General features: G+C 36.7%; 1 protein-coding gene across 1 annotated transcript in view; it reads right to left on the reverse strand.

The window, feature by feature from the left end:
• Nucleotides 1–1,464: 1,464 nt before the first annotated feature.
• Nucleotides 1,465–27,942, reverse strand: part of pms1 (PMS1 homolog 1, mismatch repair system component) — a 34,477-nt gene continuing 7,999 nt past the window's right edge. The window contains exons 7-13 of the mRNA XM_077217148.1: nucleotides 21,178–21,300; nucleotides 20,271–20,420; nucleotides 19,422–20,191; nucleotides 10,117–10,596; nucleotides 9,789–9,919; nucleotides 2,023–2,183; nucleotides 1,465–1,771 (exon numbers count right to left, since the gene is read on the reverse strand). Coding sequence (XP_077073263.1) covers nucleotides 1,574–1,771; nucleotides 2,023–2,183; nucleotides 9,789–9,919; nucleotides 10,117–10,596; nucleotides 19,422–20,191; nucleotides 20,271–20,420; nucleotides 21,178–21,300 — 2,013 coding nt within the window. The 3' untranslated portion in view covers nucleotides 1,465–1,573. The remainder of the gene's footprint in view (nucleotides 1,772–2,022; nucleotides 2,184–9,788; nucleotides 9,920–10,116; nucleotides 10,597–19,421; nucleotides 20,192–20,270; nucleotides 20,421–21,177; nucleotides 21,301–27,942) is intronic.

Raw genomic sequence — 27,942 nt, forward strand, 5'->3', positions numbered from 1 at the left:
AGAGTTTGTGTGTGTGCGCACGCGTCTCATATGAGTGTGCGCGAGTTTTTGAGTGTGCGCGCGTGTCTCATATGTGCGTGGAGAGTTTGTGTGCGCGTGCGTCTCATATGAGTTGGCTATGGAGAGTTTGTGTGTGCGGGCATCTCGTGTGTGTAGAGTTTGCGTGTATGCGCGTGAGCGACTTTAGGTGTGTCGTTGTGCATTTCATATGTATTTGTTTAAGCATTCGGCAGTATACATGTATGTTTGACTACTTAGTATATGAGTATGCAAGTGTTTCATATGCGTGAATGAAGTTTGATTCAAGCCCTAGACGGCGCTGAGGTAGAGAGAGCTCGCGAGAGAGAGAGATAGAGAGAGAGAGAGAGAGAGAGAGGGACGAGCGAGATGTAGTGCTTTCCATACGGCGCTCTGCAATCAAATGCGATTGTAAATGGGCGCAGTAAAAAGAACATTCGAAAATCAATGTGTGGCAATTTTGATATTGTCTCTTTGGTAGAGAGAGAGAGAGAGAGAGAGAGAGAGAGAGAGAGAGAGAGAGAGAGAGAGAGAGAGAGAGAGAAAAGAGTAAAACAAACGAGCATGCAAATGAAAATTATCCCGGCCGGAAAAATTATCGAGCTCATTTTTTTATCGTGCGATTAATTGATTTATTGATGATCGCGACAGGCCTAATCTAAAGTCATTTTTGCACAGTAGTACGATAAAAGCAGCAGCGAAGACATTGGTTAATAAAGTGAGATTAAATACTTAAAGGTCCAGTTTCACAGACAGGGCTTAGATTAAGCCAGGATTAGGCTTTAGTTCAATTAGGATATTAAAGTAGCTTTTATAAACATGCATTAGAAAAAAAAATATTACTGGAATGTCAGTTCAAGTTGCTTTCAGTTAAAACGGCTCAACGTATTTTAGTCTGGGACTAGTTTTAAACCTTGTCTGTGAAACCGGGGAAAAGTATATTTGTGTAATTTAACATTAAATTTGCGTAATATTCAATTTGCATAATATTCTGAGTTTGAATTTCAGTTTTTATTTATTTTGAGGAATACTGAATCTGTTTTTGTGCAAGTGAGATGAGTAAATGCCAGCTCACATTTCGTCTAGCTCTAGAACTACAATAACCATAATGTTTATACAGTGCACACAACGCTTCTGCATATTACTCCTGATTTCTCTCAACAAGGGAACAGGAGAGGTGTCAGTCTATAAACGGGAAAACATACTTATTTAAACAAAGTAACTTGGATGTTTTGTTGTAAATTTAAAAGTAAAGCGTTACTTTACTAGTTACTTGGGAAAAAGTAATCCGATTACGTAACTTGCGTTACTTGTAATGCGTTACCCCCAACATTGGAATCGACAGTGATTTGTGTGCATAGATCTTGGATGACTTTCTGGGCTAAACCCACATAGTTAATACATATGCATATTGATTACACCTCAAATCATGAATGAAAACATTAATTCATCAAGAAAATGTTTTTTATTCCAAATGACAACTTTCATTCCTCTATATGGTACAGTAAATGTTAGTGTGGAAGAATTTGGACTTGTAATGAAGTAATTGAAATCTTTAGCAAGAACTAGACATGATTTGCAGAGCTTCCTGCTCGGTTTCAGGAATGGTAACCAGGTCGTGGAAAAATGGTCGTCCGTGAATGCAGACCTGACTTTCCTCTTCAAGTTCATGTTTCATTCGGTAAAGCGTGTTTGTAACATCAGCTCTGGAGAGGTTTAGAGGTAACTGTCTAGCTAGTCTCACAGCCTCACTCTGAAAGAAAAGTTTATAAAGAAAAAAAATTGGTGTAGAACAAAATTTCTCTTAGAAATTGCTTGTAATTTCATAAATAAATGTGAACATTTTAAGTAGAAAGACTGAACTAGTATTTTCTTGTAAAACGTACTCCAATAATCTTCAAAACTTTGAAAAAGATTTTTTTACAGTGTAGTCTGTACTGTGATTTACCATACTGGGATAGTAAATGGGTGATTAAAAAGTATGTTCCAAGGAGGATCTCTCACCTCTAGGTAGTTTGAGACTTTGAGAGGTCTACATTGCTCCACGGTTTTTGCATCCCGGACCTTTATAGCCTGCAGAATTTCCCTCAGGTCTCCTATCCCGAAGAAAGGCATGCAGTCGGCCATGCCCATCACTTCAACATGCCTCTCAGAAGACGAGGAACCTTGCCAAGATAAGCAACAAGGAAGGATTAATAAACTCCAAGTACAACGTTCTCCAGGAAAAAATAATAAATAAATATTGTGATTTACACGCTGGTTGGAAACCAAGTCAGGCGGGCACCACACCAAATTACGCTATTACCATGTCTTTGTGGACTGGAAAGAAAAACCAAGGTGGAAGAGGTTTTCAACAGATGATTTAAAGATGATTGCTTTTCCCCAGACACATCTCAATGAAGAGGTGAAATGTATGGAAAGGTCATCAAGGAAGCGCAGACTAAACATTTTCTTCCCCATGCGCTTTAAACAGACACGCAGTGATTTAAAATCTGACTTGATCTGACATGCTTTAAAATTATATTAAAACAGTACATACTGAATAGACAACCCAAAGCTACTTTAATTAAGTGTCAATAAATGCATTTTTAACGTGATGGTAAATGTATGATCATGTCAGAACTTGATTTGTTCTATTGCAAATGCTAGATTATTATATTTTCTGCTAGTTATTTCACCATGGAACTGCTATCTGGTAGGGTTGTCACTGTAGCAACATTTTTGTAGTCGGTACCCATACAAGTACAATTTCGCAGTTCTCAGTACCAATTTCGGTACCAGAGCAAAAACTGTTGAATTAAGAAAAAGTGAAAAAGAAAAAGTTTTTTAAACACTTAAAAAAGTGTCCCGTTTTGTCTCATCCATTGGTTATCACTGTCAATCCTCGCAGTTTTCGAGTCAATTACTAAAACTGAACTTGTATTCAGACTGTGAATGGGTAATAAACAGAAAGCAAGAAAAGAGCCCTCCCTTTATAATCACCAAGGCTGTCAATTTCTAAAGCTCACAATCTCAATCTTCTGCACTCTTGTGAAAACTGGAGTTATAATAAAAGAAGCAGTACAAAAAAAACTATACAATGAATCTCTTATTTACACTTTATTGGTTATAATGAAACGATTCGCGAGTGTGAACAAAACCTTTTGAGTTTTCAGCTGTGTTAAGTGGATTCTGACTAACTTACTGACTAGCACCTCTGATAGGACACTGCGTTCACACGCTCAACAAATATGATTGTGATTGGCTACAATGCTCAATGCTTGTAAAAACACGCTGTGAATATAAAACTTTGACGCTCAGAGAGCGCTCAAACAAACACGAATGATAGTGTTTGAAAGCAGCGTCTATCAGCAGGGACTGAATATACCTGGTACTGCAGAACTGCTGGTACCATCAACTTTTTTTTAGTTCCAACTGGTACCGGTACACTTGACAACCCTACTATGTTGTTGCTAAGTGGTTTCTTCCGGGGCCATCATGTCAAATGAGCGCACTTTCACATCAGTTTTATGTTAGTATTATTTATGTACTACCATAGAATTTATTAATAGTTTGAATGAGCTTTTTTATATTTTTATATTTTCAGTTTTAATTGTAAAGTTTTAGTAACATGCTTTTTTTATATAGTTTTAGTTTTTAATGTTTCTATGGTTACACTTTATTTTGATAGTCATTTTAGATATTCTACTAACTATAAGTAACTTTTCAACTACATGTCAACTCACTCTCATTAGAGTATTAGTAGAGTGTGGTAGACTGTCAATAGACTGTTAGTTTATGGTTAGGTGTTAGGGTTCGGGTTAGGAGAACAAGCTGACTTGTAGTTGCCAAGTTACTTATAGTCTGTAGAATATCTGTTGGGGGACCAACAAAATAAAGTGTTAGCAGATATTAAGCAGACAGTCTACTAATACTCTATAAGTAACTTTGCAGCTAAATGTCAACTAACTTCTCAGTAGTCAGTAGAATTTCTAAAGTGGACTATCGAAATAAAGTGTTACCGTTTCTATTCAACTTAAATTTATTTTTATCTCAGTTTCGTTTGAATCATTTTAGTACTTATTACTTATGTTACTTGAAGTTAGCTGACAAGGCAACATTTCTAATTTTCGCTTAAGTTTTTCATCTAATATTTAAAATTTCAGCTTTATTCCAATTAACTAAAATTATTTTTAATAGTTTTAGTTTACAATAAGCAACAGCACTGCAAGTCTGTATGACATTCTGTTCCCTACATTTGTCTCGGGTCCATGCTTCAATGTAAGATGATTTTTTGCTGCAATTTAATTATCCGCCCGGTGCAAATCTGATGGTTTTCAAATATAATAGGACACTTCTCAACAAGCTGAAGTTTTTGAGGTATCATTCATATTTGTAGCACAAACTGTGCAGGGCAAGTTATGCACCAAAGTTTATTACTTTGGGGTTTTGAAAGGGCTAGAAATCTGGTGCATGTTTTTGCCAAATCCCTTAAGTTGGCTCCAAAACTATTCCCTTTTGTAAAGGGCAATTTTCCTCCACAGCACCACACTCTAGTACAAATCCACCATGCTGGCAAAAGCTCAGGCAGCGAGCCAGCATCAACCACGATGACCCTTACCAACACAACACTTACAGGAACAGACTGAGTGGGAAGTCTTAAGTGCATTTCATAACAACAGGCAAAATAAGGTCAAATGAGGACTAGGATGGTGGCCTCCTGAGAGAGGACAACACTACAGAATAAGCTGGTTCTAAACCAGAAAAAGTTTTTGCACGACATGTATGAGAACTATATCAGTTATCTGCCAATTTGTTTTATTTGTCAGTGTCGAAAATTAGATATTTTATGGTTTCTGCTTGACTTCATATCCTAACTAACCCTATTAATTTAAGGGTCATGCTGTTTAAAGGTTCCCAGGATTGTTAAAAGTTAGTTATATTTAGACCACTAATAGAATCTCTGATGCATATGATACACTTAACTTGAAACACTTCAGGATTTTCGAAGTTCGTTTTTTTCTTCTTCTTCTTCTGATTGGTTGAATTCTACATTAGGGCTTGACAATAACACTTTTGCTCACCAGCCACTGTGGCTAGTGATTTTCCAAAGTTACTAGCCAGTCAGCATTTTCACTGGCCACAATTTTGAAACTGATACCATGGGGAAAAACTGCCATATTAATATTATCTCATATTTTGGCAGCAGGTATATCAGGCTGCTGTCACTTTAAGACCTGAAGCACGGATCAATTATACTGCTACCAGGGCTCGACATAAGCAATGGCCCGGGGCCAGTAAAAGAGTATGTCGGGCTAGTTGATTGACTGGCCATCAGCAAAACAAACAGCAAACGTCATACACAGTTGCGCGAAGAGTGTCAATATTACTTCAGGTTATTTATAACGTGTTAAAATTTATAACGGTTATTTATAATCAAGTTATTTATAACGTGTTAAAATGTCAAAGAACTACGAGGCTGATACGAGAAAGAGGACATTCCTAGTAGGGCTGGGCGGTATATTTTGTACAATATATCGATTTCTTTTTAAACGAAATGGAATGAGGCAATACCGTTTATATCGATACAGTAACAGTTAGTTTGATACGAGCACATCTGAAAAATAGCGGAGGACGCAGTGTGAGCTCCAGCAGTGAAAGAACATAGTACAATTTGTCCTAAACATGACACAAGCTTATATTAAGCGCTTCAACTGGTAAGATATAACGTTAGTTAACAAGTTTAAGGCAGCTTGCATTGTCAGATACTCCGATACTGTTGCTGACTGACAGATTTAATACTTACGCTGTTTAAAGGTGCCATGTGTCAGAATTGAGTTAAAAATATACAAAAAATGAGTTACACGGATCAAAAGAATGAGAAGAAATAAGGGCGATGATGTCATTAAAAAAATGAAAAGTTATAGTGTTGCAGAGATATCAACCTGAATTAGCATGCTAAATTACTAGCCCCGGCCCGACAGATGTCATAATAACAGTTTCGGCCATGGGAGGCGGTATGCGGGCAACATAACCACCAGCCAAACTGCAATACACGAATAAGTCGCACGGCTCGTGGGGGTACTTGAACCTGATGTCAATCGTGTGGAAAGTACACCCCATTACTACAGTTCAGTTCAGGGAAGAGAGCGGAAGAATGACTGAAGCCCTTGGCAAGAGACCCTTACCACAACCACCCGCTGCAGGAAAAAAAAACGTGCTCGGAATCACAAATAAAATCAGATCGAAAAAGGAGCAGAACCAGAGTTAACATTGGCACTGCCTTCCATCGTTGGAGACAACTAATGGAAATGAAAGAAATGGGGTTCGACTCCGAACTTGCAACATTTCTTTTGGATTGGTAAGATGCTGTTAGTATTTCGCTAGAAGTTTGTTTTATATGTTTGTTTAGTTTTTTCGGGAAGTTAGAAATGTATCGAAGGCGGTTCGATATAAGCTCTAAAGTTAGCGATGGCTACATTGCAAGGTGTAATGAGAACTACGTGAGCTATATTATGTTTAGTAAATTGCTTTCCTGAGGTAACTAAATCTGACATATTTGTCATATCAGCTATGTTATTGACCTCTGCACGCTGATTAAAAAAATGATTGGTCAGTATTATGTATGAGGAATACATTTTGTTAAGTTGTAGCATACTGTATCTTTCAACAGTGTTCGTGTGTTTTTACTATTAGCAAGTAGAGATGATCGGTTCACGTGCGCTAGGGATCTGTCGTGTAATGTTAACATTTACAAGCGCCAAAACGGTATTTTTTGTTTGAATTGCGTAATAACATGACAGAATCGGTGACGGTGAATTTGTGAGAGTTGGCAGCTCTGAATGGCGCTAGCTTGGTCAACAGCAGCGAATGCTGTCTGTCAAATTAATGTAATTCAAACTAACAATAAAAATGTAATATGAACAAAACGAATATGAACATTCACTGGTGAAGAGGAGTAGCTTGAAGATTTCATTTAAAAATCACTTGACATCAACCAACGTTCCTCTGGAGTTAGTGGGCTCGGCTTCGGCTATGGCTCTAGGGTCCTTGTGAAGGTAGTGGCGGAGCAAAGAGACTATGCGGTTTCTCGTTTGTTACTCTAGAGTAGATCAATTCACTTTCTGGAGGTAGACTGCCCCCATCTGGTATGGAATGTGGAGTATGAATTGATTTTTTTGCGGATATTACACAAGGCACCTTTAATGCGTTTGAGACGTGGTGCTTTCGTCAGTGCTTAACTTACATTTCACAGGTATATTCTACATCTGTAAATGTTAGAAAGTCAAACAAATATGTCCATTTCACTGTCAGGAGAGATTTTGAAGTGAAAATAGGCCTATGTAACGTTTATCATCACTCATGTAATAATTAGATTACTGTCATTGTGAGGGGACAAGAAAAATGAATCCTAATGTATACAATAAATAAGTTTAATGGAAAAGTGCTTTTCCTCATATTTCTTTCAGGGCCAGAAAAAATATAGAAGAGGCCAGCAAAACTCTGATCTACTGGCCCTGGGGGCAAGTGGGGATTTTTTTTATGTTGAGCCCTGCTGTTACACATGCGACCAGCATTTTGACATTAGTTTGTGTGTATTTGACTGTTCAATCGCAATAAGCAGTGAAAATAACTCAATTTAGTACTGAGAGGCAGCTTTATGCGCAATATGCGCAATATGCGCAATCCCACGCGGAAATTAAAGCAACTATATTCATCTGGAGTAAAAGAAAAGAGTGAGTGAGTGGAGGCAGGTTTGTGTGTCAACTCACTGTCGGAGAGATGAGAGAGAGCGAGAAAGCACAGCTGGTATCATGCATCTATTCTGCTGGAAAAGGCTATTGGAAGCGTTTCAGATATTTCAGTATCGATATATCGGAGAAATCTACATTTACATTAATATACTTTTTACAATAAGTTTAAAAAATTGTTTTCTAAAAGTGAGGTAATGAATATGCTTGATGAAACACATATTCCATACTTCATTGCCAGTCTGAGTATTGGTCACAGTGACACTAGACACTAGAAACCCATCTAATAATCTAACTAGAGTTGTTTTTGTAATATTGGAAAATAGAAGGCACCTAAAGAATGCACAAGAAAACATTTAAAGCAAACACATTCTTCACTAATCAGACAAGCAATTCTGTCAGAAATAATTGACTGTAATCTTGTTATTCAAGCCATTATATTTGACATTTCAAAACAATTTGTGAACTGTGGCATTAATGATGTCCAGTGGGTCCAACCTTTGTTAAATCAAATTGGACAATCCTAGAGACCTTTAAACAGCATGACCCTTGAATTAATAAAGGCACATTTTCTCAAGAGAAACCTGGCAAAAAAGAAAAAAAGAAAAAAAACACAAACCATGTGTTGAAGTATTTCTGAATCTCTCCCACTCCTGATGAGCATGAGGAGAGGAGGGGGCAGCGAATTCAAGCGAATGCACTTAATGACCATCTTAAAAAGCTGAGGCTGAGTCATACAGGAAGTGGACCTATCGCTTAGAATCAAGCCCTCTCTTTTTAAAACGATTTCATATTATACCTGTGCCCACACTGGGCTGTGTAGGGGAAAAAGAAGTGCTGAAAAAGCACTTTCCACTTAAGCAATTTGTATAAACAATGACTTCATCACTCGGCACAGCAAGAATTAATGTCTCTAAGGTAATAGCATGGAAATTAAAAGTTATTAAAAACTACAAATTAAGCATTAGCATCATATACTGAAATTCATGAAAATGTCCAGGGATGCATTTGTAACGGAAAAGTGAAATACAGAACATTGTTTACAATTTGGTGACAGGCTCCAAAGCACCCAAATACGCTGTCTATATGAAGGCAGAGCATTAAGTCCAAATCATATCAAATCAAACAATTGTCTTGTATTGCGTCAAACATCATTATTTTACTCTTTAGGGTTATATTTATAAAACAGGTAGTTTCGCTCCACTTATTTGATTGGCTGAGCGACTTAGGATGACAGTCCATTCATCCATCAAGTATGTGAGCGGTGTGGAGTGAAACGTGGGAAGTGAAGTATGTTTGTATATTTCGCCTGCTGGAAGCAGGTTGTTTTAAACGTTGGAGTGGAAGGCGGGCTAATATACACATACATTATATACAAGCCAACATATACATATTGATATGATTTCATTACAGTGAATTAGATTTGCTGAAATTACCATTTATATTACACAATATTTTTATTTAAAATTCACAAAAAATGCGGAAAATTATTTGCATCTTAAAATGCCCAAACAGTGTACAATATATCAGGCTTAATAAGCTACTAAATGGAAAATATAAGATATTTTGATTGAAATAAGATTTTTAAAATATTATTTAGATTTTTTTTTTCTCCACACAATGGACATCAGTGGTCACCAAAAACCATTGTCTATACAGTGGAAGTCAAAGGTCACCAAAAGAGTTTGGTTACCAACTTTCTTCAAAAAAATTTATTTTGTGTTTAGCAGTAGTAGTAAATAAAGAATTTTCATTTTGAACTATGCCATTTAAAATGAAAAAGTGTGAATTACACACACACACACACACACACACACACACACACACACACACACACACACACACACACACACACACACACACACACACACACACACACACACACACACACACACACACACACACACACACACACACACACACACACACACACACACACACACACACACACACACACACACACACACACACACACACACACACACACACACACACACACACACACACACACACACACACACACACGTCTTTGAGCGTTACCTGGAATCATCCTAATCTCAAAACCATTCGCCTTAAGCCTAGGATCAGTAAAGTAGATGTGTCCATTAAAGCAGGCACTGTCTTTCTCCATGTTCAGGAGAACATCCATGTATTCTGGCCCACCAAGCAACCTGGGAAAGGAAGTGTATGTTAATATGCAAATATAAATATTAGAGATACTATCAAGTATTCAGGACAGTGAGGATTAATACAGCTACTAATCATTTATTGTACTTCCTACAAAAACCATAAATGTTTACTATTGAAGACTTTTTTTTTTGTACACATCGAGAATGTCATCATTAGGTGAGAAAATGAGACTGGCTACCCATCTGTCAGCGGTACAGGGGTCTGCTGCCTCACGGTTGGAAGTATATTATTCTTCAGAAGTCTTTTAAACAGCAAGGCCTCCTCCACTCGAAACGGGTTCAACAACATGAGCTTTCTGCCGCATAAAACGACCCAGGCACCGTGAGAAGCCAAGCGGTTTACAAGCCTGAGGCCCTGCGCACTTGAGCTGTTCTGGTAGGAGAGGAGGTTAAGACTCTGCTTGAGGGTTGCAATACTGAACGGGAGGGGTTTGGAGAGCTTGGCAAGGCTCCTCTTACTCGAGGGCTGAGAGGAGAAGAGTTTGTCCAGGGCCTGCTGGTTGGCGAGGGGGGCCTTGCGCTTCACGCCTTGAGCTTTGTTCAATGAAGACTCTGCGCTCATCTGCTTTTTGCCCTCTCCACACTGGCCACCTCCCTCCGATGCTCTCTTCCTTTGAAGGTTGTAGGCATTCAGAGACTTTTCTGCCTTGCTTTCATACCTAAGATGGGATGTGATACAAGAACAAGTATTTTGTTACAGTACAATTTGTACATTTTGTACATCTTTTGTGTAACTGTTCAAATGTGGTCAGAAGATACACTTATTGAGGACTAGGGAGAGAAAAAGTAGCCAGCCTAAATTTTGGACTGAATGTGTTTCTCTGTTTCTCATGATCTTAAAATGTGCTGAGTTAGACTTATGCTTGAAGCACGGTTATTATAGTATGAAACTAATTTTAAAAAAAAAATCTTATTTGAAATAAAATAAAAATGAACTGAAATCAATAACACACACGTGTATACACGCGCGCACACACACACACAATCTAACTTACTTTCATTTAACAAGTTTTCAAGGCAACATTTTAATTTAATTTAACTTGAGGTAATAAAATAACTAAAACTGAAATAAAAATAAAAGCTATTCATACATATTTAAAAAACAAAAACATAAAATAAAATTACAAAAATACACAATAGATCAACTAAAACTTAAAATAAAAATGAAAGCGGAAAATATGAAAATAAAAACTAATTCAAAATAATAATAAAAAATATAATAGTGTCTCAATGATACTAAAATAAGACAGGCACACATTATAGACAAATATAAAGTGTGAATTTCTTCACAAAATCAAAATGTCGTGTTTTTTTTAGTTGCCCATTATGACGATCCGTAAAAAAGATAATAACTATTTGTTTAATTATTAAAATAAAATAATTTCAGCATCGTTTAAAAAGCTGAAAGCGCCTAATGAAAAAAACTGTGGCAAAAGCATTGAAGAAGCTAAAATATAAGATAGTTTTTGTGTTTTATTTATTTATTTATTTTTGGGGGGTTTCTTGCCATGCTTCCAGTTTTGTCATTAAATATTTTTTTATTATTTTATACTTTATTATTATACTAATATGTGCAAGATAGTAATAACAGAGATGAAAAAAAAGACAGATGGTTTGGAACACTTCGCTTTTGGCCTATTCATTTGCAGGGTACGAATGAGTTGTAGCAAAGAGGTCAGAAGTTGTGACTAATTAAATATACTCAATTCACACAAGGAACCTTGATTTAATTTGCTCTAGTGATTCTAAGTGGGCTGCTGTAAATCACAGAGTAGAAAATGTGCAGAAACAGGCGAGATAAAAAACATCTGCTACCTGTGACCAGATGGGGGCCGGAGAGCAGCAAGGGAGGGGGGAGAGGGCCTGTAAAAACATGCAGCCCTGACCCTCCACTGGAAGTTTCTCGATGGGCTTGCCAATTAACAGCTGTGCCATTGCACGGAGCTCGCTACTGTACAAAGGACCGGGCACCATTTCAAACGCACTGTATGGTTTCGAAGCATAAAGCTCGGGTGCAAGAGAAAGATGCAAATCAACTTGCAAATGCTGATAAAAACCACACCAATCAAGATGAAGGCATGAAATGTGCTGAAGAGAAAAACAGTAAGAGGCCAATGGGGGAGATAAATGATTCCATAATGGAACAGAAGGTTGAAGCTTGAGGGGATCCCCTGCCATGTACACTGAAATGGGTTTTTGACCTGAGGGCTTTTGGACTTCAGTTTGCTGTTTGAACACAGTGAAAATGTATAAACAGACTTTGTGGTTGAAAACAATAAGTCCTTAATAATGTTACAAAAGATGTGACTGGAGTAATGGCTGCAGTAAATGCAGCTTTGCCATCACAGGGCATAAATTACATTTCAAAATATATTCAACTAGAAAAACATTATTTTAAATTGTAATAATATTTGACTATTTTCGATCAAACAAATGCAGCCTTGGTAAGCAAGAGATGCTGTCAAATTGATTAATCGTAATAAATCGCATGTAACAAAAGTTTGTAAAAAATAAATAAATAAAAAAATAATAATAATAAATATATATATATATATATATATACTGTATATACGTGTGTGTGTGTGTGTGTATAATCACACAGCAATGCATTTTACAGTATAAATTTACACAAATACACTTACAATAGCAACATGGTCAAATCACTGGGAATGGGATAAAACTTTGCAACTGCTGGCAGATACTGTAACTACATCATTTTATAATAATAAGTTAAGTTGAAGTCCCGTTCTGTTTAATTAAATTTTAAAATCCTGATGTATTGCCCTGATCCACCATGTGTTTCCATCGAAAAGGGCAAAGATTTGTGAGCTACATACAAAATAGAACCGAAACCGTGTTACCTTCAGATTATAAGATTAAATTTACAATTCGTAATAAATTTATGATGATTTTACAATTTGTGACAGCATAATTATTTGTATTCATTTAGCAATAGGCTGTAATTAGGACAGAGTCGTGAATGATTTGCTACATGGTAGTCAGTGTCACACGATGTTAGTAGGAGGGACTTTCTCACTCTAGAGAGCATTTGATTGGACAAATAGCTGTGTAGTCTGTTTTCCCAGAGGAAAAATACTGTAAATTTAGTGTATATCAGCAAAAAGTGAATTGTGCCAGGTATACTAGTATATATACATAAATGAGCCAAAACGCATTGACTAAGATACAAAACTCTCATTGATTTCATGTGAGCGTCCAAATATGATAACCCCAAATTTCACCACAGACCTTCAGAGACGAGACGTAATAACAATAAATAATAATTCATACATTTATACATAGCTTTTCATGGCACATTTAAAGCGCTCTACATAGAAGGGGGGGGGGGGGGGGGGGGTCTCCTCAACCGCCACCAATGTGCAGCATCCACCTGGATGATGCGGCGGCAGCCAAATTGCGCCAGAACGCCCACCACACACCAGCTTACTGGTGAAGGGGAGACAGAGTGATAGAGCCAATCAGTATTTGAAGATGATTAGGAGGCCAACGTGGGCAGAGGATAATGGGCAAACCCTACTATTTTTCGAAGGACATCCTGGGATTTTAAATGGCCACAGAGAGTCAGGTCCTCGGTTTAAGGTCTCATCCGAAGTACGGTGCTCTTTGACAGTATAGTGTCCCCATCACTATACTGGGGCAGTACGACCCCCTGCTGGCTTCACTAACACCTCTTCCAGCAGCTACCTGGTGTTCCCAGGAGGTCTCCCATCCAGGTACTAACCAGGCTCAACCCTGCTTAGGCTACAGGGTGATATGGCTGCTGGCCAAATTAAGACAATGCGCTAGTGTTATTATCGTATTATCGTTAAATTATAAAAAAAATTAAATTAAAAAAAATTAAGCTAGCTTCCAAGGCAATATTTCTCATTTTCATTTAGTTTAACAAACTAAAACTAATTGAATTAATCAAAAATATATAGACGTAAAAAATAAAAATTACGAAAAGACAAAATTAGCGAAACTAACGTTTTACTATTGAAACTTTAAAGAAAGTGAAAGCAGACAAGATAAAAATAAAATCTAAATCTAAATATTAAAACAAACTATATAAATGATACTAAAATAACACTGTACATCAAGGAGCCGCCCACATTAACTCCACTGATAGGATGAATGTGAAAACAGCACAGAAACAGCAAATAAAGATGCCATCCTCTCTCTTGCCTACTGAGATGGACCTCAGTGGACACTCGCATACATGATGATAGCCATTTAGGGAGCATGGTTTGCATTTTCAGCCTGGAATTCATAACGAGCATCAAACGCACATAAACTATGCAAAAAGAAAGCAATGTTCCTTTGGTGTGGGCACTTTGGATGTAAACCAAGTTCATATAGAGTTGCTGGATCAGTGCCAGACATTTTATTGCTGCATCAGACCACTGTAACCAAAATATAAAAAGCATGGTTCTCCCTCCCGCAAACATCCATGTCAACAATCTCTGATCCCTTAGCATGCCCATATGTGATGCACCCATGTTACATAAATCCATGTAAATATGATTCTCAGAAGTGTATGCTACCGTACAGTATGTCTGCAGGAAAACAAGCTTGCCATTTCACATCTAAGACAGCAGTAATATGCAACAGGATTCACATGTCTTTTTCCATGCGTTACATAAGTGCCACTAGCAAGGCTGAAATGCACTTTCCATTCATTTAATTATGCTGACTTGGCATACTGTGGTTTAGACTATTTTTTGAGAGGGGATAACCCTTTTAGTTTAAAACGATAACCCTGACGTATTCCTAATCTAAGGTTTGCAAAATTACAATAAAAAAATTTATTTTTGTGGCTTTAAGTTGATTAGCTCTGATGCCATAAAAAGGTAAGCAAGTGTGCTTTACAAAATTCACTTTTAACAGAGATACACACATTTAAACTATTTCTCTTCTGGAAATAAAAACAAAAAATCTTGAAGACTCATCTTTCACAACAGATTTTTGTCAATTAAATGCTCGAATTAGAATGTCCTGCCAATATAGTTCCAGTAGTTTGGGGTCTGTGAGGTTTTTTCCCCTCTGAATTAAGAAACAAATACATTTATTCAGCAAGGATGCATTCAATTTATCTAAAGATCCTGTAAAGACATTTGTTTTGTTACAATAATATTTTGTTATTTTTGTTCAAAGAATCCTGAATAAAATGTATCAATATATTTTGAAGTGATGGGGCTTTTTGTAACGTTATCTAGCGTAAGCGACATTTGTGCAAGCAACCGTATACAGGCCACCAGGGCACTATACAGACTTTATCAAAGAATTTGCTGATTTTCTATCAGAGTTAATATCCACGTAGATAATGAAAAAGACGCATTGGTATTGGCATTTAGAGACATTCTGAACTCTATTGGTGTTATACAACACGTGTCAGAACCCACTCATTGTCGTAATCATGTCACATGGAATCAATGTTGATGCCGTTGAAATTCTGCAGCAGAGCAATGACATCTCAGATCATTATCTAGTCTCATGTATACTTCATTTAGCCAAGGTTGCTAAGCCAACTCTGTGTTAGAAATAAGATAAATATGGTAACTATCAATTCTAACACTAAAGATTGCTTTAAAAATAATCTTCCTGATCAGTTTCATCTCCTCAGCATCCCAGGATGCTTAGAAGAACTTGATGTTGCAACAGAAACTATTGACTCTTTTCCAGCACTTTAGACACAGTTTATGTGGCTTAAAGAAGATTAAAGAAAATATTCCAATGCCGTGGTACAACGAGCACACTCGAGCCCTTAAAACCACTTAAGTGTCATCGGCGGGCCCACAGCCATTACATTTTTAAAACAGTAATATCCTATACTAAACCTAAACTAATCTTGACAAACTATATATCATTTGAAAGCTTATCTCTAGTTTTCATATTGATGATGGTGACTGAATTTCAAAATAAATTACATAGGAGCCTTAATTTATCAATTTGCAACAAGAATATTTTCATACTCCTAAGGCGTGTTCAGACCTTTATTTTGAAATAGCGATGAACATAAAAAATCATGAAAGAATGGTAGAAACCTCAGTTTGTTTTCATGCAAAGTTCAAAAGATACCATCCATTCAAATTTTTTGAAAATGTTTTAAATATAAAGAAAAAAATAATAAATTCACCATTTGTGATGTGGCAGCGAGCTATAATGCGCATACATGTTATTTTTATGCGTTTATTAGAGGTTGAATTCATATAAAAATCTGCTAAACTTCCTATATTACTTCTGAATAAGATGTCTACTTCATAAATCGAATAAAAATTGTGGAAATAATGGTTCAGATCACTCAAACCACATATGGAAATAGAGGCGACCTTATATAGGCAGTAATGGGGTCTGGTTGTCACCTAGTGAAAAAAGTTTGGTACTGCGCCCGCCGGCCCAAACAAAATCTTACTGAAAGCTAATTTTTAAAGATATCAACCTAAAATTTTAAACACAACTTGTTCAGATTTTTGGCTTTGATTTTCTTGCAGTTTTAGAGTCCAACATGTTTTGAAAATATATATTTTATATAAAATATGAATAATTACATTTTTACATTGTACATTTTCATAAACTCAAACTTTTTTTCTGTTTTACTTTCTTAATGTATTTTACTTCATCAAAAATCTGCCAAATGTCTTCTTTAAAACAAGACCAATCTTGAATTACAACCATTTAAATCCAGAATGTGCATTTTCATGTCTATTAAAAAAGGAGAGAAGCCAGAAAAATAGATGCAAGTGAAAGAAAACAAAACTAGAGGTTTTTCGTATTTCGTGGAAAGAGAGCACAATTGCGTACAGAAAGAAATTAAAAACTGCTAGATCTGCTTATTTTTCAACCCTCTTAGAAGAAAAAAAAACATAGGTATTTATTTGAAACAGTGCCTAAATTAATGAGAAAAAAAGCTTCAACCCCAGACGTTTCTAAACAGTACAGCACAGCAGTAATAACAATTTTTTAAATGGATAGTTCCGGTGCTTGATTCTGATTGATTGAGACGTGTTCAAAGCTGTGACCGTATTACATTATTACATTAGTATTACTGCACACCTGCCGTTTGTGATTCTTTGGTGCTGCATGTGTTGCTTGGCAACCACATTGGAACTACATTGCTTGACGGAGAAATAATGCGTTATAAAGTTTTATTTTTTTGTTGCAGGTGTTTATTTTATGAATAAAATAAATATTAAAATGAATCTTTTTTTTGGAGTAATCGTTTTATAAAAGCAATAAGCCCCTTGAAGCAGTGTTTTACAGTGAATTTTGAATAGCTAAAGGGGCTATCTCCGCTCCGCGTCGTGCCTAACAACGCCCCTTAGCTGTTCTAAATTCATTGTAAATCACATGCTTTAATCACAGGCTTATTGATTTAATGAACTTCTTTACTTACAAGATTGATAATATTAGAGATATAATTATAACTATTCAACCGTCTACTACAGTATTGCATCAGACAGTGCACTGTAGTCTCCTTGAGGAGAAATTCAATTTATTCATTGTCTAAATTGTCTAAAAAGTCATTAAATCATCTTAATCAACCACATATATGATAGACCCTATACCGACTAAGCTATTGAAAAAGACGCTTCCAGAGATCAAATATCCTCTTCTTAATATCATTAATTCATCTTTGTCATTAGGATACGTACCAAAAACTTTTAAGCTGGCTATTATTAAACCGCTTGTTAAAAAACTCAACTTGATCCTCCATAATTAGTCAATTAGAGGCCGATCTCGAATCTACCTTTTCTGTCAAAGTTACTAGAAAAGGCAGTATCCTCACAACTATGATCCTTTTTAGAAAGAAATTGTATCTGCGAGGATTTCCAGTCCGGATTTAGACCGTATCATAGTACTGAGACCGCTCTCATTAGAGTCACAAATGATTTGCTCTTATCCTCCGATCCTGGTTGTATCTCTCTATTAGTGTTACTTGATCTTAGTGCTGCATTTGACACTATCGACCACAACATTCTTTTGAATAGAATCGAAATTTATGTTTGCATTAGTAGAATTGCATTGGCATGGTTCAAATCATACTTGTCTGACCGTTATCACTTTGTAGTAGTAAACGAAGAGATGTCATATCGATCACAAGTTTAGTATGGAGTGCACAAGGCTCAGTACTAGGACTGTTGCTGTTCACTCGGTCGTGCTACCCTTGGGAGAAATCATTAGAATAGGAAGCATGACATTAGTTTTCACTGTTATGCTGATGATACTCGGCTGTATATTTCTTCGCGCCCTGACAAAACTTACCAATTCACAAAATAAACAGAATGCATAGCTGATATAAAAAACTGGATGACTAGTAATTTCCTACTACTTAATTCTGAAAAACAGAGATTCTAATTATTGGACCAAAAACCTTTGCACATAATAACCTAGAATACTTTCTAACACTTGATGGATGTTCTGTCAAGTGTTCTTTGTCGGTTAGGAACCTGGGTGTGCTCTTTGATATCAATCTTTCATTTGAAAGTCACATTTCTAGTATTTGTAAAACTACATTCTTCCATCTTAAAAATATAACTAAATTACGACATATGCTCTCAATGACAAATGCGGAACAATTAGTTAATGCGTTCATGACCTCAAGGCTAGATTATTGTAATGCTCTTATGGGTGGATGCCCTGTTAAAACATTAATCTCACCAACCCTAAATGGTAGTGTATGCTGAGCCCTTTTTTGATGGCTTTGTGTCATTATCATTATTTGTGTATTATTATTTGTGTCATTGTTTTAAAAAAAGAATCAATTAACCCAATGCAGAGAAGCAGTCTTTTTTTTTTTTTTTTTTAAATAGATGACTTAGGATATAGTGACATGAAAGTGTCCAGCATACATGGGAACTCCTTTAATACAGTTTAAAAAGCATCCCAGTATGCACCTCATGTCTAGACTGTGCAGAGCAGGAATCTAGGCAAAGGGTACTAACATGGTTAACGTTTTTGGTTACTACATATTTCCCATACTTCCATTCGTGTTATTTCATAGTTGACTATTATTCAAAAATGTGGAAAAGAGTAATAATAAAGAAATAGTAGGTGTGTCCAAACATTTGACTGGTAATCTAGTGTGATAAAATAAGATACATCCATATATCCAACCTTAGTTTTCCTGGAGCTCATAAACAACCAATAAATTAGGCAGATATGGACTTCATCTGGTATAGAATGAACTGGAATCTTCTGGCACCTGAGACTGAAAGAATGTGGCATTCTTTGGAAAAAACGGAATGCCTCTTTTACAATGGAAAACAGGCATATTGACCATCAAACAAAGTAATCAAACACAGTTTTCTGGAAAATACAAAAGTTGATCAATTCTTCCTTCAGGTAGTAACATGACCAGGCCAAACAGATTTTCCAATCCATATTTTACACATGATAGTGGCAGGTCTATTTTTCTCTCGCTACACAGAGCCTGAATCACAACAACTGGAAACTGAGTCTTCGAGGGTGAAATCTGGAAACTTACTTCTTACGGTCTTCCTCCCCGAGGCTTTCCCATCTCTCTTTCACAGCAGTTGTGACATCCTGAGGACTGGCTCTTGGGCTCTCCTGGAGGACCTGCGATCTGGTGTCTTGCTCAAACAGTGAAAAGGCAGACAAGGGCTGACGCACAGAGCGGTTGCTGATCAGCTCGTAGGCGGTCAGCTTGGCCATTTTCTCCATAATCACGTTAGAGGGCCTCTTGGACGTACTTGTGGGCTCAGTTCCTCCGAGGTCTTCATTTGCTTTTGGGACGTGGAGTTTCACAGGTTCAAGGCATTCTCCCGTGATTTGATTTGAGAAGGCCCTGCCAGTGCTCCAGCTCTCAGCAGATACTTCGCTCTCTTGACCAGGGCCACTGTCACTCTTAATCACCTTTGGGGAGTTACAGTTTAGATCAGCTGTAGAGTTCATTACAACATCGTCAGCAGGTAATGAGGAATTAATACTGTCAAAATCACTTGAGCTTCTGTTGATAACCCAATCCTCTGAAATCGAAGAGGAGCTGGTGTTTGCAGTGTTGTTCAAGGATAGCTCACCATCTTGTTTATCTGCATTCGTGGAAGGATGCTCAAGCAATTCTGGGTTGTTCAAACTAATATCTGTGGTAGGTGTAGGAACAACTACATTAGCATGTTCAGGTACATCCACAAAACTAGCATTGGGCCGATTTCCTCCTGTTTTGAGATTATCATCGCCAGTGGAGTAGCCATACAAGGAGATTAACATAGTCTCCACCGCCAACAGCACTTCTTCCTGGAGAAAAGTGTTAATGAAAGTTTAATTCGCATGATAGGAAGGAACAGTGTTTTACTTTTAGTAAAAATGTTTGTACCTTATTCTGTAGCATCACTTCGGTTTTATCAGGTGTCAGGTTAACGTCCACTGTCGAGGCGGGTATGGTGATGTTCATCATTAAAAAGGGATATCGGCGGTTTGCAGATTCATTATTCGAGTGAGCACTGGCGTAGTATTGCTTGATAAGCTGCAGGGTATAATGTGCATTCACAAGAAGATTGTGAGGATACAACTTTACTTCTAACCTGTTCGTAAATTTTACACTTAGATCGTTACTAAGAAATCATCAAATAAAATCATAACTAGGCCTAGACCAAATCTATTGATTTCAGCATTTTCTACACAGATTACATATGACAATTTACACAATTTAATTGATTTAAACATGGTAAAATCTATTAAACAGAGAAAGGTATTGCTCAGAAAACCTGTAACCATTCCAGCACTTTGAGAAAGCTGACAGAAAATCACTTTTGATTACAACTGTATATAACGCATAATGCAAAATTATTGCATTTTCTATTGATAAAATAATGACAAAACTCATTTGAGAGTGAAAACATGCTACGATATTCTGGAACCTAAATATGGTTCTTTCAGTCTCTCTTTCAATGTTTTATCTCAGTTATTGTACAGTATCACTCACAAGTTATAAATTAATTTATGGTGAATTTACCACATTAATTTAAATGATTGATGTGGACAGTATAATGCAACTGAAGCACTTGTTTTTTTAAAGGGATATTTTATCCAAAAATTAAAATTCTGTTTAAATTGAGGTTAATATCCAAATTTTACAGTTATGCAAGGAAATTTCATTTTACAGAAAAAGTCAACTGAACCATCATACACAAATTTCATCACACATACGCATATATTTACACACACAAACAGTAAATAAATGTAGGTAAATTGGTATTGATGGTATTTGGCAGTTCCTTTACCTTAAGTATTTCCTTGGCATGCACAGGTCGACTATTAACAAAGATGAATGTTTTATCAGGTGTATAGGAGCTGGTGGAATTAAAATCTGAGCCAGGTTTGGGAAGGAATCCATCGATGCCGATCTGTGCAAACAATAAGACTTCATATATCAATATTTAAGCAAAACAAAAGAGTCATATATCCACATTTATTTCCAGGTTTGAAATGTGTATTAAGAAGCTACTGGGTAACAATCTTCCTCCAAGTTAACTCTAGTGTAGCTATTCTTTAATTTCCCTCTCTGCCACAAACCATACTCATTAATTGTCAGGGCACATTGAGGCTTCTATGAACTTTTCCCAAAACAAACAAAATGACACACTGCTGGCCTTTAGCCCGCTTTGCAGTAACCAATTAAGAACTCACTGTGCTATCAGAACCCATTTGTCATCTCCAAACTATGGAGTGGCCAAGTTGCTAAAATGTGCAATGTTTCTGTTGGCTAAAGGCAGCATCGTAGAAGTGGAGGGATGAGAAACGGCTCCAAATTAATCAGTGATCTAGGGCTAGATTGTGATGCTTGAGCTCACCATTTGGAATTAACAAGCACAGCAGTTGGCTGGCAAGAGGACATTTTAATTGGAGTCTCTGACATACATGATAATCAGGGGTATTGTGACTTTCACAATCAACACTTAGGTTCTGTATACTTTGCCACATTTGTCAATTACTGTGATGTAGGTGGCCCAGTCCTTTCTGTTTTGTGCACTGAATGGAGGTTATTATTCTGGACTCTGCCACTGCAGAAGGATCTCGGCCACAGCACAAAAACAGTCAACTGCAAACTTGCGTCATGTTCCACTCTAACTCAGAAACCCGTAACCATTCCAGCACTTTGAGAAAACTGATAGAAAGCATGTTTGATTGCAATTCTATATAACGCATCATGCAAAAATACTGGTTTGGATATTCGAATGATTAAAAAAAAAAAGAAGACAAAACTCATTTGATAGTGAAAACATGCCCATCTCCAAGTCTCTACGATATTCTGGAATCTAGATATGACTCAAGTCCTTCTTTCAATGCAAGTCTTTGGGATTGAAGTGGATGGCTGTATCGGGCCAAATCTTCCATTCTGAGATCACATGACTAGCCAAATATTAATCGTTTTCAGTAAGTCTCATTAAATCTCCGGCAAAATTTGGGTCAAACTGCTTGATTAATATGGATTAATTTTATGATGCCTTTATGAGCCTTTTTTTGGATCTTCTATAAAAGTTTTGGTTACCTGAAAGGTTTCATAAAAATATCTTGATAAAACTTTCTTATGAGTTTGGAACATCATGAGGCTGACTTTTTTTGGGGTATAATAGCCATTTAACTTCAAAGTTTCGGTAAGAAAGGTTTTTGAAAGATTTCCTCTAATGGTCGCCAAGGCTGCATTTATTTGATCATAAAAACAGTAATATTGTAAAAATTTAAATAACTGTTTTCTAATTTAATTTAAAATGTACTTTATTCCTGTGATGGCAAAGCTGAAATTTCAGCATCATTACTTCAGACTTCAGTGTCACATGATGAGTTGTGAAGGGTGGGGTGAATGGTTAGCAATGGTCTTGGCATGGGGCTCGACCAGATGATGAGTGTGCACCTAATGACTGATTACTCCAACAGATCCTGCTCTCAAGGCCATAAATTAACTCCTGGTAAAACCCACCAATTTCTAGAATGCAAGGATGACTTATAGCTAACAAATAGTGAGCAAAGATGCATCCTCATCTGGCACATGGCTTTACAGAACATTGGCCAGACTCAGCAAAACCATCCTTGAGCGTAGCTGTATATGCAATGTGTTCCGCTATACGTTCAGCAGGAGAGGACTGAGCAGCCAAAATTGTTCTGAGCCAAATACTGAAGTGTGCCTACAGAGAGTTATTCCTACAAGAACGCAAAACGCAAGCAGGGACTCTATACAAACCGCAGAGCTCTACTAAAAGCTTATTCTGTAAGAGGACACTTAGCATAAATAAATCACACGTAAATGAGCCAGCAAATGTAGACAATGCTAGCGTTGTGCATTCTTCATCAGCCACACATATCAAAGTAGGACACCATGTGTGCACCAACAATGGCATCCTATCCAACAGGGCAGTGATGAGATCAGGCCAAATGCCTGAATTAGAATCACCATGTCATGCATGTACTGTATGACCTATACAGTTCTGCGTAACAGGGAGATAATTATAGAGCGAGAGGCAGATTCAGCGTTAGGAGAGCCTTTAGCTGAAAGAAGGGGAGATAAGAGAGTGTTATTGCTGACGAAGATAGAAAAGGTCAAATGGTTCATTTGAAGATAGGGAAAAACTGACCATAAGAAAGGTACATGGGTCGTTCCTGTTACGCAGGGTCTATAGCTTACAACTTTTTAATGAATATACTTCTGTTGCAATATATGTATGTATTTCTGTAAAATACTTCCAAAGTTACTTCCATTCATTGTATTTCGCTTAATACATCTGAGATGATTTGACAGATGCCAGATCTTCTAATCGTGATAACTGATCTCTGGCTAATTTGGTTCTTCAAGCGAATTTGCGGATTTTATAAAAATATCTGGATTAAGTTATCTGAGATTACTGTGCGTTCTTGTGTTCACTGGAAAGGGCAGATATATCAATACCATGATCAGCAATTGCGCGTTTGGCTAGCTGCAAGACATCAAAGTGATGACATCCTATTTAAAAAGACCATCACACACCTGACGAAAAACTTCGATTTATTTAAAATGAATTTCTGGACCTTTATTAAGGAACAGCCAAGCAACTAAAACCACACAAAAGTTATAATAGATAAATGAAATGTGTACAGTTTGCCACATGATTGCCAATTATTTCCATTATTTCACGATTTGTACAGGCTTTACATTTTTATTTCAATGTTGTAATTAGCAATTTATTTGATTTAACCTGTGAATCAGATTTGCGTAGTACGGAGCCCGGGAAGTCACCTGTGGGAGAAAGAAAAACAACAATCCATGGCGGCGGTTTTGCAATCCGTCCGCTCAGTTTATAAACCATTCTCAAACTGTTCCCTCGGTTAAACGAATCGTGCCCATGGATTAATAAACCGTACCCATGAGTTTCTAATCCGCGCTCTCAGATTTGTAAACCGTGCCTTCAGTTTTTGCAATCTGTACCCACAAATTCATAAAACCGTGCCCACGCTTTCGCAATCCGTTCGAAAACTACTCACGGTTAGTAAACTACTCACGGACTTGTGGCTCGCCCTCATTTTAGAAGAACACCAGGAGATAAATTGTTAATGAATCTTATTGTATATTGTTTTATTGTGTATTAAGTGGAATACATCAAATTTCTTGTCTGCATGCTTAAAGTGATTCTCAATTGTAGCGGGTATGGGGTGGAATATACGATTTAATATGAATGACGGGCATCAAAATCTTTTGTTTATTTGTGATAATCTTAGTAGCTTATTATTATTGTCTAACCTGTATTATGACTGATAATTGCTTTGTTCCTTTTTTGTAAGTTTTGGAAAAAAGCGACTTCTAAATATGTAGCCTAAAATGTAATAATAATTATTATTATTTGAGTTTATAACTATAAATTAGTTAACTTAGTAATACAGTAATATGTTTGTCATAAAATAATATATGAATGGTTTATTTTTAAGCAAAAATTATGCAAAAAATGTAGGCCTATTTTATCCAAAACTGTAAAAGGTTAGGTTACAGCCTATAAAAATAAAGCATTGATAAATTATTTTATGACAAACATGTTACTGTATTACTAAGTGAACTAATTTATAGTTATAAACTCAAATAATAATAATAATATTATTATACATTTTAGGCTAGGCCTACATAGAAGACGCTTTTGTCCAAAACTTACAAAAAAAGGAACAAAGCAATTATCAGTCATAATACAAGTTAGACAATAATAATAAAGTGCTAAGATTATCACAAATAAACAAAAGATGTTGATGCACCTCATTCATATTAAATCATATAAGTTCCACCCCATATCAGCTACAATTGAGAGTCACTTGAAGCATGCAGACACAGTTAAGACAATTTGATGTATTACACTACACAATAATAATTATTGTCTAACCTGTATTATGATTAAATTATCCATTTTTAAAAATAAAGTTTATAAACACAAAGCAATGAGTAGGCTATAGCCTACGTATCCCGCACCGTAACAGATTGCCTGGTTGAATCGGTCTATGGGTTGAATCTGCCGGCACAGACTGGGGGAGGAGCCACAAATACAGTTTACAAACCCGTGGGAACGGATTGCGAAAGCGTGGGCACGATTTATGAATTCGTGGGTGCAGATTGCAAAAACTGAAGGCACGGTTTACAAATCTGAGAGCGCAGTTTATTAATCCGTTGGCACGGTTTATTAATCCGTGGGCACGATTTGTTAAACCGAGGGAACAGTTTGAGAATTCGTGAGTACGGTTAATAAACGGAGCGGACGGATTGCAAAACCGTCGCCACGGATTGTTTTTATTCTCCCACAGGTGACTTCCCGGGCTCTGTAGTACGGAGTGTTGTCGCTTGCGAAAACCAAATGTTGTGGGTGAAAACGTGCAGATAAAGGGTCGGTAATATTATAATGGCGCTTTTCCACTACACCGTACCAGCTCGCCTTGGCTCGCCTCGACTCGACTCGCCTTTGTTTGGTTTTCCACTGTGTAAAAGTTGTACCTGTACCTGCTTTCGGGTACTTTTTTTCGTACCACCTCCGGCGAGGTTCTAAGCGAGCTAAGGCGATACTAAAATGTGACGTGAAAACAATGCCGACTGCTGATTGGTCAGAGAGAATCGTCACTATTCACTGCGTCATCATTGCACGCGCCAGATGGAGTATCCAGAATAACCCCGCCTTTTTTAAATAGTTTAGCCAGAGATAGTTACTAAACTTACTACTATTATTATGGCAACTCGGAAGAATACGCCGTGGTCAAACGAGGAGGTGCAGACATTCCTTTGTTTGGTTGCCGAAGAGAGGATCCAGCGAGAGCTTGATGGGGCAACGAGGAACGAAAGGCGTCGCTATGACGACCGGGTACTATTTGTGGCGATACTTTCTGCAATGGAAAACGGAACGAAAAGCGAGCCGAGTCGAGGCGAGCCAAGGCGAGTCGAGTCGAGTCGAGCTGGTACTGGTAATGGAAAAGCGCCATTAGATCCCCTTCCTACGACAGAAGGGGAGCGAAATCTGATCGGCTTATTTTTTGACATGCTTGCAGAGAAAGGCTTACCAAAACAAAGTTACTGGGTTGTCATTTTTCAGGTTTTCTGTGTTGGTAGATGCACCGGTCACCCGATTATAGCACTTCAACATGGAAAAAGTCAGATTTTCATGATATGTCCCCTTTAAAAATTTAGAAACAACCAATGAAGAGGAACATATAAAGCTAAATTTCAGGATGGGATGTTTAACTTAGCCTGTTCTCACTAAGAACCGTAACTATAAAGATAACAATAGCGATAACTATTTTAGTCGACACCAAAGAACTATAACGCTCTGATTATTTTAAGCTCAGGCTGCAGGGTTGGAGCAGAATGGATTCTGATTGGCTGACAGTGTTTTTATTGATTCGGTTGGAAAAAAATCTCTTTGAAAGTGATTCCAATGATTCCCTGGGCCGTTATTGTTATATTTACGGTGTGGACTCTGCTATTCTTTTATATTTAAAGGCATTTTTAAAACTACAGCTTTATCGTTTTTTATAGACCTAGTTATCGTCCTTTGTGTGACAAACCAACTTAATACCACAAAACATCACATCAGAGATTTCATCAAACCCATTGTTAACACTTACTGATGCTTGTGTTCAGTGAATGATGCACTTCCTGGAGGAAAATGTCAAGGAACTGGCTTTTGTTAGTTGCAATAGTTTTGGGATGTTACAAAAGAGAAACAGAACGAAAAAAGAAATTGAGAACAACAAACAGTTTAAAAAAATGTATAACCAATTTTAATAAAATATTATTTAGAAGAAAACATGTTTTGCTTAAAATAATTTCGATTTAAAAAAGTGGGGGGGGGGGGGTTAATGGAAATTATTTTAATAAAATAAATGTTAGAGGTATATCACCAAAGGACATGTCAAAAATAAAATCCGCTCCAATCTAAGTAGCAAAATTATTATAACTGTAAAAACTAAACTAAATAATATGATTTCCTTACTTATAAATTCGATAATTAGTATATTGGATAGAATATTTTATCTATTAATGGGATTTTAAACAAAATGGTAAACTGATTACCAATAATGTAATAACAATATAACATTACAAAATCTTATAAAATAAGAATATAACATTTGCCATGTTCCTAGGCACTATGCACTTTACGCATATATACACATACACACTAATATATATATATATATATATATATATATATATATATATATATATATATATATATTTAATCTGAGAAAAATAACTCAGAAATCATATTTTGGAATTTTCTGGTTAGAAGTGCATAGCGCCAAAGAACATGGCAAAAGTGACAACACACAAATCTAAGTAGTGAAATTATAGCAAAGTCGCAGAGTTCACTTTATTGTGATAATAAACAAATTAATATGATTTCCAATTTATATGATAATCCAAAACATAAATGATGGGAATGTTCTTGCAAATATACTGCAGCGACCCAGAAATGTTCAAGATTAGTCAAGCAGGATTAGTGTTGAGAAGCACTGCATGCAGCGAGCAGGTTACACCTGCAGCACAGACACTC

This window comes from Siphateles boraxobius, unplaced genomic scaffold (genome assembly GCF_051911475.1).
Source record: "Siphateles boraxobius isolate OS27281-9 unplaced genomic scaffold, OSU_SipBor_1 7, whole genome shotgun sequence".
In the NCBI taxonomy this organism is placed as follows: Eukaryota; Metazoa; Chordata; class Actinopteri; order Cypriniformes; family Leuciscidae; genus Siphateles; species Siphateles boraxobius.